Source organism: Gracilinanus agilis, chromosome 4, assembly GCF_016433145.1.
Source record: "Gracilinanus agilis isolate LMUSP501 chromosome 4, AgileGrace, whole genome shotgun sequence".
NCBI classification, from domain to species: Eukaryota; Metazoa; Chordata; class Mammalia; order Didelphimorphia; family Didelphidae; genus Gracilinanus; species Gracilinanus agilis.
The window spans coordinates 343,082,722-343,097,203 of NC_058133.1; the positions used below are offsets into that span (position 1 = coordinate 343,082,722).

A 14,482-nucleotide genomic window follows, 5' to 3' on the forward strand; every position below is an offset into this window, starting at 1 on the left:
CTCCACCCCCCTTCCCAGCGAAATCAGAAAACCTTCAAATATTCATATATGCCTTACTTATCTTAGGGGGAAGTATTCCCAACATAATAAGTAGAAAGACTAACTGTGAATTTAAAATAATTAGTGTTATCACTGTAACTGTACATGCTCTACTCTTCTTTTGCCCCATAGTAAGCAGTGTGAGAAGACCTATGGTACAACCAAAAGAGCATTGAACTTGAAATCAGAAGACCTGGCTTTCTTTGAACCAGCAACCCCTGATTGGCTTTGGGATCTTGGACAAGCCCTTCAGTTCTTCATCTTTAAATGAAGGTGCTATAATTAGATGACCTTTAATGTGTTTTCAGTAGTTGCATTCATTTATGAAACGAATAACTGAAATAGGAAATGACAGTGTATAAAATTATGATTTCATTTTCAGTTGGAACTACTATATTAGCATTCCTATATAATTCAACCTCCTAAACTTTCCCACAAGTGATAACACACTCCGGGAAATGCTAGCAGCTTCTATTTATTCCCTTGTGATCAAACTTCCTCATTTCAATACAAGCAGAACTCTCTGTTGATTGCTGGAATTTCCATGCATTGTGCATTGGTTGCTGACGATGCATTTTGCTGACTGCTCTTACCAAATAAAATGTATAGCTAGGCTACATGAATTGTCTTTAGTCAGTCCAAGTGCCACCATGACTATATGTCTATTTTATTTTTCTGAATCTGACTTCATTCCTTTTGGAAATGTGCTTGTAGCAAATGTACTGATCTTTAAATGACTTTGAAAATGCCTGGCTCTCACTAATCCAAGAGCTTGTTCCCTCCCATGAAATGCAAAAAAATATAGTAATAATGATAACAATGAATTAGTATAATTATTTATTTCATTTTTCATTTCTTCTTGAACAGAATCAACTCCAAAATGACAAATAATAAATTTGAGTGTAAGCACTGCATGGAGTTACTTTTCGGGAAGAAGTTTATATTGCAGGACACTGAAGCTTATTGTATTCCTTGTTATGAACAGCTCTTTTCTAACACCTGTGAGGAATGCAAGAGGCCCATCGCATGTGACTCAAAGGTGAGACATTTCCCTCTCCAAAGGGGTCTTATTACTAGGTAGTAAAATAATTCACTGAAATGCCTAAAAAATGAATGTCAGAAACTAATGAATGGAACTGAATCTTTAGTATTTTTTATTTCCTCTAAAAATCAGAGAGTTTAAAATAATTTTATTTCTGAGATGTAGCCATTGAACATATAGTATCATTGAGTCTTTAAATGACTTGCAATCACTCATGTCAAAGAAACATTAAATTGTATTAATTCAAATGCAAACTCCTTTGTGTCTAGTATTTAAGCTTTTTACAACCTCATTTCAACTCATCTTCATGTACTCTGTGGTCTAGCCAAACTAGCCTTCTTTCTCTTCCTGAGAGGTGACATTCTATGCCCACCATCCCTGAAATGCATTTCTTCCTTATGAGATCCCTCATTTCCTTCAAAGATAAGGCCAAAACTTTTCCTAATACTCCTAGACATACTAATACTCGTAATTTTCTTAATGCTGCCAGAAACTAATTCCTCCCCCTCCACTACCTTACATCTATTTTAAATGTACTTTACACATTTATATAAATATTAATTAAATAAATGTATAAATATAATAGGGATAAGAGATATAGAGATGCATACAAGTATGAAAGGCAATATGGTACACTGCACAGAAAGCTAGCTTGGAGGAGGCTAGAAAGATCTGGATTCAAATTAGTACTTTCGGCAACTCTTTAAGACTTTTTAATTTTTTAAGTTCCAGAAAAGGAACTGAGCTGCCTTATGAAGGGAATTTCCTCAACAGAGTCTGAGAAATCATAGTTCCAGTTCTTATCCTTTATATACTTATTGTATCTCTGAGGGTAGAGATTGTTTCATTTTGGCTTGATATTCCCAGAACCTAGCACAGTACCAATAATACTTTGTTCTGATAGTACAAGCATAGTAGATGCATGATAAATTCCAACTGATTGAATTCATTGTCTTTGGATTATCTTTAGCTTCTGTGAGCTTGTTTTTCCCTGCAATTTTTATATTTATATTTCATTATAATTGGTTTCCTATGGAATACTAATGGTTTTCTTTTATGCATTTCAAAATATTATTCTGATGAATCCATGTTTTTTGTAAAACGACTATACCATCACAGAACAAATAATGTCAATAATGATTGCTTTTAAATGCCTACATTCATTGCATTTTGAATTTTTGTCTTTGCATTCCCAGAACCTAGTAGAGTAATGATTGCATAATAGGGGCACAAAAAATTCCAATTGATTGAATTGAGTTTTTTAAACTGCATTAAGAACCAATTGCTACAACGATGGGTGGAGGGAGGGCTGAGAGAGGATTCCGAACTCAAAAGTTTTTTTAAATAAATATTAAAAACAAATAATTTTTTAAAATGAACCTACATATAGGAAGTCAGAGATAGCATTTGGTAATAGAGTCAGGAAGACAAGTTCAAGTATTCCCTCTTATTTTCTAATAGATGTGCAATCCTTGATGTGTTCATCTCTTAATATTCCAGGCAAATCTCTAAACTAGACTTTACAAATGAATTGCTTGTCTGCATTGATGAAGGGCATTTCTCAAAGCAGTGAAATCTCAAGTCTGGACTAAAACATATGAGAGACTGCCCTAGGTACTGTGAACACATAGATGCAAAACATAGATGTGTAGATGTAACGACTATATAGGGCAATCTCAGCCCTTGGGTAGTTACAACTTCATAGATGGAATGCCATAAAAACAAATTATTATACAAAGTAGAGGTGACTGGGGCAAAGAAAGCACTTCAAAGTACCACTGGAAAATTTTACACTGGAGAAGTCATTTTCATCTGAAAGGAATCAGGGAAGGCTCCATGAAGGAGGTGGCAGCTGAGCTGAGTGGGTTTTTCCTAAAAATAAAAGATTTAATCAGAGATGAGGCAGGAGTGTGTTTCAGGCATGGAACAAGAATAGCCTGCAAGAAGCAAGAGAAGGCAAGATCAAATCAAAGGAGTAAAAAATAGCCTGGCTTGATTATAATTTAGAGTGAAGGAAGAAGAGTGACATAAGAATGAAGAGTAGGTTCAAACTGGACTTTTGAAGGTCTTAAATACCAGGGTAAAGATTCCTTATGTTATTATTTGATTTAGGAGTTCTTGTCTCCTTTTGTGTTAAGGTCTTCCTTTGGTAGTATGGTTGTACCTTCTCAGAACAATGTCCAAATGGACTCCATTTTGGAATACTGTTTTTTAATGCATAAAATAAAACCATTAGGATTCCAAAGGAAAATAATTATATTGAAATACAGATATACAAATATCAAAGAATAAAGTCCACAGAACCTAGATTAAGACTCCCTGTTTATAGATAAATAATAGGTCACTGTATTGTTTGTTTGCTTATTTTAATTTACGAGTAACAAGGTTAGATTTGTATATAGGGAAGATCCAAGAGTTCAATAAAGAAGTTATACTGAATATTTTTTATTAATACTCTCTGTCCATGTATTGTTTTTTAAAGTCTTTGAAATAAAATTACCCTAAGGAAAGGGAAGATAATTGTAGAGATTTCACATTAAAGGAGTACTCATTGATGAAATCATATATTTTGAGATGTTGGAGCAATATTTTATATTGGAAAATGCCTGAGATTTTATTGATGCATTCAATTTGATTTAACAAACATTTAAGATCCTTTTATGTATAAGTCAGTGAGGTACAGTGGATAGAATGACAGATTTGAAGTCAAGAGTTGAGTTCAAATTCCACCTCTTGTATTTAGTTTTATGATCCTGTTCAAGTTATGGAACTTCTATGAACCTCAAGCTGCTCCCTAGTATTTGTCTACCAAGTCCTAATAAAGCATTCATTATGCATATGTCCTCTCTGGGGTTTGTTTTTCCTTCTGGTAACTACAAAGAAATATATATATATATGCATATACATATGCATATATATGTGTGTGTGTATATATTTGAATATTCATACAACTCCTACAATTTTAGATTAAAAACTAACTAAGGATGTTTTATGACCCTTTATTTTACAGATGTGGAAACTGAAGCCTAGATTATTAGCTTTTGAGTCAAAAGACCTAGGTTCAAATTCCACCTAGGATGCTTACCACTAGCGTGACCTTAAGCAAGTTACTTAACCTTACCTTGTGAGGTTCAAGTTCCACATCTTTAAAATGAAGGGATTTGACTAGATGGCTTCTTACGTCCCTTCCAACTCTTAAATGTGTGAATTTGTGAACCTAACTGGCTTTCCCAAGGTCCCTTAGGCAAAGCTAAGAACGAGTCTTTTTATTCTATTTTCAGGACAATTTCCCACTTTTATGCCAAATTATAGGTCAGTAACATTCTATTCTATTTATATACCTCAATTTGTTTAGGTATTTGCTGTATTTCAAATTCTTTAAAGCCACAAAAAAGATACTATAAATATTTTGGTGTATATGGAAGCTTCCTTTTTAATCACAGATGCTTTTGGATTATATGTCTAGCAATGAGATGTTGGAATAAAATTAATTATCATTCATATTTGATAATCAATGTTAGTTATATGATTATATAAGATTAGGTAACATTTATGTAGAATCTACACTATGTCAAGCATTGTGCTAACTAAACACTAACAATTATTGTCTCATTTATTATTCACAACAGCCCTTAGGGGAGGTAAATACTATCATTGTCCTCATTTTACAAGAAGAGGAAAATAAGGCAAAAAGAGGTTAAATGACTTGATCAGGGTCACACTGTGAGGAAGTGTTTAAGGCTGGGTTCAAACTCAAGACTTCTTGTCTCCCTACCCAATGATTGAGCTACTGTACCAGCCAGGAGACATAGACATTTTAGTCACTTTCTTCCTACCTCCCTACTCAAAATTTTCACATTTTAGTAACTTTCTTAGGATAATCTCTAATTACTTTCCAGAATGGTTAGACAAATTTACAGCTCCACCAAATATTGTATTATTATGCCTGTAGGAGCATTTATTGCTGCCTTTCCTTTTTGTAGCAGTTTGCTGTGTAATAAACTGAGTGACTAAATGTATATGAAAATGAGGTACTAAAATTCAGACTTGTGTTGATATGCCTTTTTCTTATTATTAGTCATTTGAAACATCCATATAATCATTTATAGTGGCTTTTTTGTGAACTATTTTTTATATCTTTTGACTACTTATTCATTAAGGAATGGTTCCATCATTTGTTTATGTAATTTCCCATTATGATTTCCATATTAGATTCTTATCAAATATATTTGATGCGAAGCATTTTTCCCAATTGACTTTTTCCTCAATTGACTTTTATTATCCTAGTTTAATTGAGATTTTATCTGTGCAAAAGCTTTACAACTTCATGTAATTAAAACCATTCAATATTTGGTCATCACCCCAAGTCACTTGCTTCATTAAGAACTTCCTTCCCCCCTGCCCTGCCATATCTACACAAGGTACCACCTGATCAGGCAGTCTTCTGTGGTGGGCTTTTGTTGCATCCCCCTCTCTGATGATATCAGCTATTCCATAGCTTGATAATGAGGAAATGCCCCAACATGAACACAGTAAAATGTAATTGAGGGGCAGAGGAAAACATGATTGAAAGTGAGAGAGAAAAATGACAGAGAAGATGAAGGTAAAATCTGGAGACGTACATTCTTGTCGGGTAGATTCTATTTTAGAAACCTCTTTTCTGAGGTGGCAATAGCTAGAGATAAAAGCAATTCTGGGGCATGGGTTTGGGTGGGGAGGGGGTGTAATTGCTGCTATGACATGGCAAAACCCTCACTATTCCAATGAGCTGCCACCAAGAACAAGACTCTATGAAAAATAAAGAAAGGGACTGCAATATCCATTGATTTCAAAATCTCTTGATTGATTTCTATCTGATTTCATACACACACATACATATATAAACTCTTACCTTCTGTCTTAGTATTAATTTTAAGACAAGAGTGGCAAGCTTTGGGGTTAAGTGACTTGCCCTAGGTCATACAACTAGAAATATTTAAGGTCAGATTTGAACCCAGATCCTTCTAACTCCAGACCTGGCGCTCTATCTACTATGCTACCTATTTGCCCCTGATTTCATATATTCTTAATGTTTGATGACTTGATATTCTCAAGAAAGTTAGAAATAACATTGTTGTATTCAATGAAAATATCCTCATTCTAAGCCAAATCTGAAACATGAGGTCTCTTGGAACTTTAATACTTAGGGAACAAATTAATTTTAATCTTATTTTGGAACATTGTGTGACAGGCTGGGTTAAACTTGATTTCTACCAGAATATCTTCCCATTTCTCCATCAATTTTTGTCATAAAAAGGAGTTCTTCCACAAATAATTTATATTCTTGGATTTATTGAACGTACAAGTTGTTAAGCTCAAGTTGTTTCTGATTCTTGCTTATCTATTCTGTTCTAACAATCAACCTTTGCATTTTCAAATTAGATTATTACTCATATATAGTACATTTTGAAGTCTGAAAATTGTATCTCCCCATTATTCTTACTTTTAAAAAATTTCCTTGTGATCTTCTACTCCTCTGAATGAATTTTGCTTTTATTCTGTCTAGTTTTAAAAAGCATTGCTCACATAGTTGGATTAGCATTGCGTTAACTATGTACATCAATTTTAAAATCATCATTTTTGTTATATTGGGATGATTTTATCAGGAGTCCTAAAATACCCCTTTAGTTATTTGGTATTTATTTTTAAAGGCATTTTTTGTAATTTTATATATACAGGTCTTAAATACTGGTATATTAACACAGATATTTCCTGTATTTTATAATATATATTTTTAAACCTTTTCTTTCCATATTAGAATCAATACTATGTACTGGTTCTACAGCAGAAGAGTGGTAAGGGCTAGGCAATGGGGGTTAAGTGACTTGCCCAGGGTTCACAAAGCTAGGAAATATCTGAGGTCAGACTACTCATCTCAAGGCCTGACTCTCCATCCACAGAGCTACCTAGTTATCCTCTATAATTATATCATTTGGGATGTTCTTTTCCATGTTTCCTTCTGGGTTTTGTTATTGCTGTATAGGGATGCAGTGACTTGGAAGAGAGTATATTTTGTGTCCTGCTACTTGACTGAGGTTATTGTCTTAGTTTCTTTTCTGATTCTCTAGGATTTTCTAAATAAACCATCATGCTTTCAGCAAATAGCGATAAAATTATCTCTCCTTTAACTCCAGGCCTTTAATGATTTTCTCTAGTCTCATTGCCACATATCTAGGATTTATAGAGATGCTAAATGCATTTGAGGAAAGTAGGAAGAATCCTTGCTTTTATTCCTTTATTTTACTGAGAAAGCTTCCATTTCTCCATTACATAAAACCTGACTTTTTATTTTAAATATATACTTTTGTTACATAAAAATCAGTGTTGTCATCTGCAAACAAAAACATCTTGAAGATCCCCCTCGTTCATAGCAAATCCTTCCTCTGCAATGTCTCTATACCAGAACTCTTCCATCACACTGGTGAATACCTTTGGCAAGTAGACATTTTCCTATTTTATGATACTTCTGATGTTTATTTTCAGAAGATCATTAAACAGGGAGTTGCTCAATGTTCAAATTCTTCCAAGAGTGCTAAATGATCTTGACATACAGATGGGCTATATCTTGCTATAAAGAACTTTTAATGGTGCATTTAATTTTGCTGAATTGTTTTTTCTTAATCTTTAAAAATAAGCACAACGGAATCTTAAAATCTCTCCATCTTTCACTTAATTGAAAGATAGTAGAATGATTCATCAGCATGGGTTTTTTTTTTCCTACTAATAGTCTCTTTGAGAATTCTCTCAGTTTATAGATTCCCTTGGGATTTTAACACTTAGATCACAAATTAATTTTGATCTTATTTTGGAATGTTGTGTGAGAAGCTGGGCTAAACCTAATTTCTACCAGACTACTTTTCCAAGTCCCCAACAATTTGTATTATATAGAGAGTTCTTCCACAATTTATTTATGTTCTTGGGTTATTGAAAGATTTTCTAAAGATAGGAGAGTCCCTCTCTTGGGTATTTTTCCCTTCTTCAGATACAGTATATCAGTCTCTCAACATATTTACAATCTCCTTTAGACTGTAAAACCTCCTTAAGGACATTTGCAATCATTCGAAGTAATCTGGTCTGTTCAACCACATCATAAAGACCCAGCAGATGAATATCTATTATTTACATTTCAACATGAATTTGGATAGATATCCTGTAGAGCTTATCCTACAGTATGCAGGCAATTACATACATACACATATGTATAATGCACACACATGAAATATATATGTGTATATAGACATTTAAATATGAAAATATGTGCACACATACATCTGGAATAGAGAATAGTTCAGATGGACAATAAGTTGGACACAAGGGTTAAAAAGATTAGGAGAGGCAGTGGAAGTGCTTTCTGGAAAGTGAAAGCTTTTTTTTACTGACCTCACGCTAAAGTTATAGTCCATATTTTCCACGTAAACCATCATATCATCAGCAAACAGGAATAGTTTAATCTATGTTTATTCCTTTAATTCTTTGCTTACTGATATTGCTAGCATTTCCTGAAATATATCAAATAATGGTGAGGAGAGTGCTTCATTTCCATATTATTGGAAAAGTTTCTAGTGTATCTTCATTGCTTATGATGGCTTGCTTTTGGTTTTAGATAGATGCTTTTTGTGATATTTTTTAAAAGTTTCTTTTTGCAGGCAGCTAGGTGGCTCAGTGGATTGAGATTCAGGGCTAGAGATGGGAAGTTGGGGGTTTAAATCTGGCCTCCAACATTTCTTAGCAATGTGATCTTGAGCAAGTCACTTAACTCCCATTGCCTAACCCTTAAATTCTTCTACCTTGGAACCAATACAAAGTATTGATTTTAAGACAGAAGGTAAGGGTTTTATTTTATAAGATTCCTTTTTGCCCTTGTTTTGTAGTTTTTTGGTTTGTTTATTTTTTTAGCATAAAAGAGTGTTGTACAATCATCAAAGACTTTTCCTGCGTCTATTGAGATCACTCTGCAGCTTGGAATGTTTTGGTTTTTTTTTAACATTTATTAATATTCATTTTTAACATGGTTACATGATTCATGCTCCTATTTTCCCCTTCACCCCCCCCCATTCTCCCCCCACCCATGGCCGATGCACATTTCCACTGGTTTTAACATGTGTCATTGATCAAGACCTATTTCCAAATTGTTGTTAGTTGCATTGGTGTGGTAGTTTCAAGTCTACATCCCCAATCATGTCCACCTCAACCCATGCGTTCAAGCAGTTGTTTTTCTTCTGTGTTTCCTCTCCTGCAGTTCTTCCTCTGAATGTGGGTAACGTTCTTTACCATAAATCCCTCAGAGCTGTCCTGTGTCATTGCATTGCTGCTGGTACAGAAGTCCATTGCATTCGATTTTACCACAGTATATCAGTCTCTGTGTACAATGTTCTTCTGGCTCTGCTCCTTTCGCTCTGCATCAATTCCTGGAGGTCTTTCCAGTTCACATGGAATTCCTCCAGTTTATTATTCCTTTGAGTACAATAGTATTCCATCACCCGCATATACCACAATTTGTTCAGCCATTCCCCCATTGAAGGGCATACCCTCATTTTCCAGTTTTTTTGCCACCACAAAAAGTGAGGCTATAAATATTTTCGTACAAGTCTGTTTATCTATGACCTCTTTGAGGTACAAACCCAACAATGCTATGGCTGGATCAAAGGGCAGGCATTCTTTTATAGCCCTTTGAGCATAGTTCCAAATTGCCAGCCAGAATGGTTGGATCAGTTCACAGCTCCACCAGCAATGCATTAATGTCCCAATTTTGCGGCATCCCCTCCAGCATTCATTACTCTCCCCTTCTTTCATTTTATCCAATCTGCTAGGTGTGAGGTGATACCTCAGAGTTGTTTTGATTTGCATTTCTCTAATTATTAGAGATTTAGAACACTTTCTCATGTGCTTATTGATAGTTTTGATTTCTTTACCTGAAAATTGTCTATTCATGTCTCTTGCCCATTTATCAATTGGGGAATGGCTTGATTTTTTTATACAATTGATTTAACTCCTTGTATATTTGAGTAATTAGACCCTTGTCAGAATTTTTTGTTATATTTTTTCCCAATTTGATGTTTCCCTTCTGATTTTGGCTGTATAATGTTTTGGTTTTTAATGTGATTGTGTTGGTTGTTTTCTAAATGTTAACCATCCTTGTACCTGGAAAAAGCTCATCTTTTCAATATTAACATTTGTCAGAGTTGCTACAAGACAGGTACATTTAGGATGCCATTGCTTTGTAAGAACTAGAGATGAGTATCATGGAAATGGAAATTGAGGGACACATGGGTGGGTATGAGCAGGCAGCAACACAAACAAGGAAGAATTATAAATAATAAGAGTAAAGGATACAAAGAAAAAAAGGTACATGACAGCCAAAGTACTTTATATCCTTGAGATGTCAGGAGAAATCAAGGAAGGTTTCTAGTATTCAGGGTGGATCTCCTATGGGGAATTATAGGAATCCATCTTGGAGTCCAACTCATTGTCCATCTGAACTACTATCTTGCTTTAATTGATATATGAAAAATCCCAATAAGGTACTACTTTTAGCAATGCAATTAGTCCCTGAACTTCAATTTATAATCTCAGAGAGTTTCCTGAGGCACTGAGAGGCTGTGTTCCAGAGTGCCATGGCTCTACATTTTTGTCCAAAGGCCTGAAATGCCACCTTCATGCATTTGGATTTTGTTTGCCAAACAATTGGAGAGCCTTTGAAGAACTTTTAGTAGGAGAGAGACATGATCAAATTGGAATAGTTAACCTGGTAGCAATGGGAAAAATACTTTCCAGGAGGAGAGACTAGGTTAGGAGATCAATTAGGAAACTATAACAATAATTCCTACAGAACAGAAATGAGGTCCTTGAACTAGGGTGGTATGACTACAAATGGTAAAGACAAGATATATCAAGATTATTATACTATAAATGTAGCATCAGAAGTATTTGGTAATGCTTTTTAGGTGTGAAAGAGAGTAGTTTTTATCAATCAAATAAAAAGAAATGGTACACTATACATGTTGCCTCATTTCCCTTTATATTAACTATTTTTGTTAGAGAAATTAGCCAATTATTTTTGGTTACTATAAATGAAGATAGAATATTTTAACAATGTAATATTGGTAAAGAGATAGTAAGGCATAGTAGGCAAAGTACAGGGTTACAAGTCAGGAAGAAATGGATTTAAATGCCATCTATGACAGTTAACCTATATCTAAAAGAGGAATGTGTTGACTTGGGAGGGGAGATGGATTTTCCCTATTAAAAATCTTCAAAGAGATTTCTCATCAAATATGTTGCAGTGGGGATGTCTTTTTTAGAAATTGGTTGGCATAAGTGGCTGCTAAGATCTCTTCCAACTTTAAAAATTATGTGGATCAGTAAATTTCCCAGAATTTACCTACTAATTTGTGAATGGGTTTTAATCTGCCTTACAGGGAAAATTCTCATCCTAGGAATTCCCTACTCTGCTAACATGATAATTCCTTTAATGTTTTCATTTGATTAGTACTGTTTTAATATTTTATTTTTGGCCCTTGGTGATCTGGTTCTAAGGGCTAATTTTTAATCATGATGGCAGTCATACTATTTTAATCTGTAGCATTACTTAATCTAGTGGTAACATATAAAGAACAAGGCATGGTCTAGAAAAAGGCATTAATATCCTCCTTTAGAACTTGCTCTGAATAGACCAATATCTTACACTATTCACTAAAGATAAGATCAAAATGGATACATGATCTAGACATAAAAGGAGATACCATAGATTAGAAGAACAAGAAGTATACTATCAGACTTATTGAGAGGAGAGGAATTCATGAGTCAAGAGATATGGAGCTTTGTGAAATGTAAAGTGGATAATTCTGAGTACATTATATTGAAAAGTTTTTGTACAAATAAAATAAATGCTTACAAGATCAGAAGGAAAGCAGAACACTGGGGGGAATTTTTTATAAACATCTTTTCAGATATGTCTCATCTAAAATATAGAGAACTTTGTCAAATTTATAAAAATGAAAGCCACCCTCCTATTGATAAATGGGCAAAAAGATATGAACAGATAATATTTGAATGAAGAAACCAAAATTATATGTTATGTGAAAAAATGCTCTAAATCACTACTGATTAGAGAAATGCAGCCAAAACCATTCTGAGATAACACCTCACACCCATCAGACTGGCAAAAATGACAAAAGGGCAAAGTGATAATATTGGGGAGGGGATGTGGAAAAATGGAGAACACTAATGCATTGCTGGTGGAATTGTGGTCTGATCCAGCAGTTTTGGAAAGCAATTTGGAATTGCACTTAAGAGAGTTATAAAACTGTTTATAAACCCTTAGACCCAGCAAAAACATTACTGGGACTATTTTCCTAGGCGATAAGTGAGAAAGGAAAAGAACCATATGTTGTAAAATATTTATAGCAGATCTCTTTTTGTAAAATATTTATAGCAAGTATTTGAAAACTGTGGGGATGCCCATGAATTGGGGAATGGCTGAAACAAATTGTGGTGTATGATTACAATGGAATACTATTGTCCCATAAGAAACAATGAATTGACTGATTTTTAAAAAAACCTTTAAAGAACTTTGTGAAATAATGAACAATGAAATGAGTAGAACCAAGAGAATAATATACATAGCCATAGAAATAATGGTAGGAGAATAAACTATGAATGTTACCTCCAGAAAGTGAACAGAAAGATAACACATGAAAGTCTTCATTTCTAAATGTATATGTTGACTTCCCTTAATATATATTTTGTGATGTGAGAGAATGGGCAGGGTGGAGAGTGTCTGGGACATTTGTGAATGGGATTTATCATGAAAATGTGAAGAAAAAGTAAGCTAAACATAAACATATACCAGATTTGCGATTTTATTTGTGTTCTATCTTCTTTTTCTCTGTATATGGAAATGCTTGTTTCCTTTGTTTTTGTAAAATTTGGATTAGAAAAATAATGGAACTTGCCCTAAGGACATCAAATTCAGGAAAAGAAAAATAAGGTCTCACATATGCCCAAATTTATTGTTTGTGATAGAAGAATAAAAGCAAGCAAAGTGAACTTCTGCATAAAAAAATACAGTATCCAAAATGTTTTTTTTTATAAAGCACAAGTCTGACTACATTACTCCATTACTTAACAAAATCCACTGGATCTCTTCCATTAAAAAAATTTGTCCCAACCTTCTATGAAAAAAAGTCTTATAGAAATAGGATGATGATGATGAAGATGATGATAACTAGAACATATATGACACCTTCAGGCTTCTAAAACATTTTACTTATGTTAATTCATTTGATCTTCACACTAACTCTTTTGAAACAGGTGCTATTATTATCCCCATTTAACAGATGAGGAAAGTGAGGCTCAGAGAGATTAAGTGATTTATGAGACTTACAGAACTGGATAGGATCTGAATTCAGGTCTTCCTGAATATCAAGTTCTGGGCTGTATCTGATACCACACCGCCTAGTTGCATCTTATATTAGTGAATATAAAGGAGAAGCAAAGCTTCAGTTTATTCTATCACAGCTTATTGATGATTCACCAAGAAGACCCCAGGCTTTAGCCCATAATTAGCTCATAGAGTTCTTTCCCCTATGGATAATCGAATCACTGATAAATTTCCCTCAAGCAACCAGCACAACCTACTGGTACCAGGGTCCTGGGAATATTTAGTTTTGTCTTATAAAATGGCCTATTTTGCAGCAAATGCTTTTAATTAACATTTATTTACTGTCTCAAAGGATCTTTCCTACAAAGAACGACACTGGCATGAAGATTGCTTCAAGTGTGGCAAGTGTAATCGCTCCTTAGTGGAAAAGCCTTTTGCTGCCAAGGATGAAACCTTACTGTGTACGGACTGTTATTCTAATGCATATTCTTCCAAGTGTTTCCAGTGTAAGAAGACCATTATGCCTGGTAAGATAACAAGGGCTCTTCAGTCTCTAAATAAAAGTATCTTATTATAGTTTTTAATTGAATTCAGACACTTGAATATACTAGCAGCTGACAAAGAATTATCCCTTAGTTTTGAGTGAGGCATCTTTCCAAAGATCACCTAGGGCTCCTTCTCTATTTAAAACAAAACCAAAAACCAATTTGAAAACCACTCCCTTTTCCTGGTACATAAATAAACTATATTATCATGTGTTTCTCTCTAAAACCAATTTTTAAGGCAATGGGAAGAATTAAAAATGCAGGATTAAGATAAATGTGAAATCTCCATAGTAATTACCTATATGCTGAGTTAACCAAGACTTAAGCAAATGGGATCAGGGGAAAAAGTGATTTAAATGGTTTCAATTGGCTCATCTCCAGGATCTTGGAGGATACTTTTTGGGCTTCCACATACCATCCATTTTCTGAAGGACA

General features: G+C 34.2%; 1 protein-coding gene across 1 annotated transcript in view; it reads left to right on the forward strand.

Annotated features, from left to right (window-relative positions):
- The first annotated feature begins 246 nt into the window (after nucleotides 1-246).
- FHL5 (four and a half LIM domains 5) overlaps nucleotides 247-14,482 on the forward strand; it is a 50,040-nt gene continuing 35,804 nt past the window's right edge. Inside the window, exons 1-3 of the mRNA XM_044675392.1 lie at nucleotides 247-312; nucleotides 907-1,078; nucleotides 13,855-14,029. Coding sequence (XP_044531327.1) covers nucleotides 920-1,078; nucleotides 13,855-14,029 — 334 coding nt within the window. The 5' untranslated portion in view covers nucleotides 247-312; nucleotides 907-919. The remainder of the gene's footprint in view (nucleotides 313-906; nucleotides 1,079-13,854; nucleotides 14,030-14,482) is intronic.